The 6,000-nt window shown below is 34.4% G+C and overlaps 1 protein-coding gene across 1 annotated transcript in view; it reads left to right on the top strand.

Moving 5' to 3' along the window:
• Positions 1-6,000, top strand: part of STK33 (serine/threonine kinase 33) — a 186,816-nt gene that overhangs the window by 135,346 nt on the left and 45,470 nt on the right. The window contains exons 8-9 of the mRNA XM_027852566.1: positions 718-856; positions 3,175-3,263. Of these exons, the coding sequence (XP_027708367.1) occupies positions 718-856; positions 3,175-3,263 (228 nt within the window). The remainder of the gene's footprint in view (positions 1-717; positions 857-3,174; positions 3,264-6,000) is intronic.

The following is a 6,000-nucleotide window of genomic DNA, read 5'->3' on the forward strand; positions in this document are numbered from 1 at the left end:
ATGAATTTAGTCAAAATGTCAATCATAAACCAATTAATTGTCTCAATAGTGTAAACTGTATCCATACTTGGGAAAAGCACAACTCAGTTACTGATACACACAAGCAATCTGAGGAACACAAATCTCACTGATTCTCCTCTACAGAGTGTCAGGAAACCAGCTACATGAGCACACAAGCACACAAATACACAGGGTATGTGATCAACAGCTCAAATCATTGCATCTGCACAGGTATAGCGTAAACATGAATCCTACCTGGATTTTTCCCTCACTTTCTTCTTCACACAGTTCTCTTTGCAATAGCAGCAATATATTGGCCAATATGATTACACCAACCTGACTTCTAGAGCTCCCTCCACTCAAATACTCTGTGTTTGGCATAGTCCCAGAAAGGACAGAAGCATTAGGACAGTCACTTGTACTTTCACCTCCACAAACCTGATTGTTCTCTTCTGCTCTGTGCTCACAGTTGAGCTCCAAAGGTTTTTAAAAATCATTTGAACAGAGTAAAGTAATTCCTCCTTTTTAATAATGTGATATACTTTCTTTAGCAAAACAGCATTTTAAATGGAATCATTCATCTTAAAAGATCCAGATTGTTATGTTTTATTTTTTTTTTACTATCTATGCATTTAAACTCTTGAGATGATTCAGCAATCCAAAAAATATCTTAATAACCAGTGCTAAATAACTCTCTCTGCTCCTTTCAAATGCCAGCGGATGTACCTTGTGATGGAACTCTGTGAGGATGGAGAACTTAAAGGAATACTGAACAGTAAAGGGCACTTCTCTGAGAATGAGACAAGGCAGATCATTGGGGACCTAGGGTCAGCTATTGCATATCTTCACAAAAAGGGTAAGAAGGAAACTCATCAGTCACATGTATTCAGTTAAAATAATAAAAATGATAACAATAATAATAAATTATATTTATGTATTTTGTATAAACTAACTCATTTGATCATTTAAAAACAGTTGCAATTTGTAGACAGTGGAAGAATTATTGTCTGCATTTCACAGATGAGAAAACTGAGGGTTAGAGGGCTAGAAGAGCTTTCTCAAGGTTACCTGACTAGTTAAAGAGGTCACCAGGTAAAAAGTGGCAGAGCCATTCCTCACGTTTTTTTTTTTTAAATTTAAATTCAACTCCTTGCATTGATCCCTAAACCAAAGATGAAAAGAGAAAGAAAGCTGTAGAGTGATATCATTGAGAAGAATGAAGTAAAATGCTTGAAAATAGAATACAGAAAATATTTTTAGATAATCTATCCCTAAATCCTAGATTTGTGGTTGGGTGTGGCTTTTAAAGATCATCAAGTCAAACCTCATTTTGTAGATGAGGAAACTGAGGCTCAGCAAAGGTAAGTGATTTGCCCAAGCTCACAGATAAAGGACAAGGTAAGAACTCAAATCCAGGGCTGCTGACTCCACTGCATCATGCTGTGCAAATTGGATTAATTCTGGGAAAACAACAAGTATGATAAGAATTATTAATGAAAAAAATAAAGGCTATGTGCATGATCCTACCTTGTGTGAAAAAGCCTATCTCACAGTATGAAGAAAGTTTTTGATAAAATATAGTACTCATGTAGGGTTAAAATAGTTTAAACCATAGCAATAGAAAGATTTTTCCAATCAAAATCAAAAGTATGTATGTGAAAACATAAGCTAATATTATATATAGGGAAGAATAAAAATGAGTGCTAAATAGAGATATTTATTCTCATCACTCTTATTTAACCATGTAAAATATCTTAGAAATAGAAATAAAGCATGAAAAAGAAATAAAAGGAAAAAGTATTAATAATGAAAAAGTTAAAGTATCTCTTTTGGTAGACTGTATGCCTAGAAAACCAAAGGCAGTCAACAAACAAGAAAATTTAATGGAGCAATAACTTCTGTAAAGGTGGTGGATACAAAATAAACCCACAAAAAGTATCTTTCTAAATTCTACTATCAGAAACTGATAGTAAAGAAATAGCTTTTATAATAATGAAAAAACATATCAAATATCTTAGCATTCCTTTATAAAGCATATGAGACCTAGACAAATAGCAATTTCAAAATGACTGACAGAAATCAAGGAAGAATTGAAGAAATGGAGGAATTTGTTCAAACATAGATAGTCATAATGAACCTATCTCTCAAATTAAATTATAAATTTAAAGCAATATCAATCAAGATACCAAAAGGTTGTTTTATAGCATTAGATAAAGTTGTAAGAAAATTCATGTGGAAATTGCAAAAAATATTTAGAATATTGAGAAAAAGTATGAAAAAGAAAACTGATAAAATGGAATTAGCATCACCCAGAAAGCAACGATTATAAAACTTTGGAGTCCAATGCCCTTAAGCAGTGTGAAGTTGCCAGGCTTGCTTTCAGGAATACTGACTAGTGTTAGTGGGGATAAGGCAATCAGGGGAACATCAAAATTAATAATGATGATGATCCATATTTTTTTCCTGATGGGGCACATCAGCATGCTTAAAGGAAAACAGTATCAGTCAAATTTACCAATGAAATTGCTGGTCCAATCCCTAGGCCTGTCCCTATTGTGTATAGCTAAGAATTGTGAGCCCCTTGATGACTCATTTTTCTTTTTTCCTCCCCTCCTAAAAAAGTTAAAATAAATCATTTCAACAGTTTCTGCAGGGTGGTTTGTTTTTTTTCATGGAAGTGCCAGCAAATGTGTTTTTAGGGGAAAGGCGCAGATAGTAATAATGATAGTTCCCTTTACACAGCACCTCATGGTTTACAAAGCACTGTCCTTCCAATAGCCCCATAGCTATTGGTAGGACAGGCATGTTTATCTCCACTCTACAAAGGAGAATGCAAGATCCCAAGAGGTGAAGTGAATGACTTGCCCAATGTCATATACCTAGGAGCTAACCAAGTCAGAGATAACACAATCAGTCTTTGGAGTTCCGTTATAATGCTATATGCATTATCTCCTACTGGAATGAGAGAATGGGAATGGGGATAGAATTCTCAAGTCTGATTTCTAGAATCTCCAAAGTTGTATCTTTTCAAGGTTTCACAACTGGCAGTCCTTGGGACATTTTGTAAAATATCTTTGGCAGATTCCTTTGACAGTCATTCATTCTTTCACTTGATATCCTTTCCAAATAACTTTCTCTTACTGACCTCAAGTTATCAATTTTTTTTCTTGGTAGATATAGTTCATAGAGACCTAAAGCTGGAAAATATTTTGGTTAAAAGCAGATATACTAATGAAAAAAATGAAACCAACTTTAACATAAAGGTAAGAATATTAGTGCTAGAAAGGATCTTGGAGATTATCAAGTTAAACCTAAGAAACTGTGGGTGTGGAAAGTGATACCCAAGTGTCAAAGTCATTATCTCCCTCTAAATGCATATTTGTAGCTTTTTGAACAGAGACTAAATGGTTTTCATTTTTAAAAAGACTTCTCACAGATGAAGATGTAACTGACACGAATAATTTTAGAAGTTACATATTCCTCAGCATAAGAAAGCCTTTCAGCAATACCACTTAACTTCTCCAATTATTCTTGTCAGTTACATACTCATCTATGAGGCTCTAACATTTTAAAAATAAAAACCATTTACTCTATGTTCAAAAGCCTACTTTATTAATGTACATACACATTTGGATAACTCTAAATCATTTGTTATGCTGAGCAAACAGATGCTCTGAACTATAATTAATTTCTAAATTATGCCTGACATATAATGTAAATGTGTTTGTAATTTAGAGAAAAGCACACCTAGATTATGCTTTGATTCAGCCAACAAATGCATTTCAACAAACATTTATGAAGTGTCTGCCACATGTAAGGCCTTCACGTAAGTCCTACTATGGTGCTGCAGTATGGCATGGAGGTGACATGATTTCCGAAAAGCTATGCCAGCAGAGCACAATTTGGGCAGCTCTACCATGCTGCAAAGACTCTGGGACTTGCAGGGATATGCTTTATCTGATGGCTTTAGACCAACTTAGATAAGTAAGGAGAGGAACATCACCGATGAGCTAACCAGCTGATGACTAGATGATGAATTATTTGGATTGTGTAGCCCACAAAGCAAAGAAAAATAACATATGCCCCTTAGTCCTATGTGACCTCTTTTTATTTCTTCAGTACTACTGGCAGAGTAATGAAAAAAGACAGAGTCCTAAAAATCACACCATTTTTAGGCTAACATTAATTTAACTAGTTACTCTAATGTGAGATTTTTGTCCAGTGGCAAAATACATGACATACTGTTGTGGAACTGAACCATATTAATCTTGATATTCTTAGTATCAATGAAACCAGAAAATTTAAGGAAGTTGCAGAAAAATGGAATGATAGTTTCTAGATTCTATTTGGAGAGGCAAATCAAGGAATTAGTAAAGTTGATTTCATTGTGCAATGCATTATGTATTAAATTCAACAGTATTATTATTGTTTGAAACCATTAAGAAACAACATTTCAGGGGACTATTTGGTCATTTATTGTGGTACTCAGGATAAACATTTGCAGAAAAAAAACAAAACCCATCACGAACATAATTGAGTTTTATGAACCAATGTTTGTCATTTGTTGAAGAGGATGAGAAGGTAAAGAAATTCTAGGAGGAACTCAAGACCACCCAGATTAAATTGACATATGCTTTAATAATCAGTTACCTCAGTAAAAAGGTGGGCATAGAGGAGGACAGTGATAAATGTGTTGGAAAGTATGATTCAAAGTTAAGAAATAGAAAAAGCCAAAGGGTTATATATATAGAAACCTTACACCTGTATATTGTGATTACTTTCTTCGAGAAGACAGTCTGAAGTAACTCGACATAGAGACCGAGAACAAAATCACACATGCACACACACACACACACACACACATGCAGAGAGAGAAGGGGAGAGAGAGAGGGATGGGGAGACAGAGAGAGAGAGAAACTGGCTGTGTTTTTAATAGATGGGAACTGACTAATCACTGATGAGTCAGCTGGCTGGGTATAGACCATTGACTTGTAATAACAAAATCAACCCTACTTTAAAAAAAAGAAACAAAATAAGGTGAAGATGTAGTATGTAAATAAAATAACTCCAATCTGACCTACTCAAATAAACTATTTGATGCCAAAAGTGGAAAATGAATAAAGGAACAGACATAAACAAGAATTATTGCCATTTGTTATATACCTCTGATGAATTTCCATCATGAGGAAGTCATAAGAGCCTAGAAACCCATTTCAGCACCTGAATACTGGATCTCCTTGTCAAATGTGGAGTTTTAGAAACTGACAAGGAAATACTGGTGGAAAACTGTGTGGAGAAGAATGTTAGAAGATTTTGAGTAGTGTGGCCTGGTACAACATCAGTAAGAGATGGAGGGAAAAAACAGGTTTGGAAAAAACTTGTGGAAAACTCATTAAGCTAGGTCATTCATTCCAAGAATCATTAAGGATGAAATAGGAAGGAAGATGGAAAAAGAAAGAATCTATAAACCTTTCGACAGGAAACTATTTTCTTCATCGATATCAAGTAAAGCCTGAACACCTGAATTTTTACCATCTCAGTTACTAATGTGCTACATGATGAAGTGGAAATAACACTAAGGAATCAAAAATACATATGCCCCAAGGAGGTTCATTCTGAAGATGACAAACTTCTGAAAGTGTTGAGGGTTTGATTTTCAAGATATCAAAAAGGAAGAAAAATGATAATTAGAAAAAATAGCAGATGGGATTATGCCCCCAAAGTGACTAAAAGGACATTACCAAATAAATATTGATTTATAGGTCTAATCTCTTCTATAAAATCTTTATGAGAATGATCTATACACATAAAGATAGTATTCCTTTCTTTCTCCCACCCTTCCTTCCTTCCTTTCTTCATCCCTTGCCTCCTTTTCTTCCTCCCTCTTTCTTTTCTTTCTTTTCTTTCTCTTTTTCTTTCTCTCTCTCTTTCTTTCTTTCTCTCTTTCTTTCTCTCTTTCTTTCTCTCTTTCTTTCTCTCTTTCTTTCTCTCTTTCTTTCT

Source organism: Vombatus ursinus, unplaced genomic scaffold (genome assembly GCF_900497805.2).
Source record: "Vombatus ursinus unplaced genomic scaffold, bare-nosed wombat genome assembly UNPS02009770.1, whole genome shotgun sequence".
NCBI lineage: Eukaryota > Metazoa > Chordata > Mammalia > Diprotodontia > Vombatidae > Vombatus > Vombatus ursinus.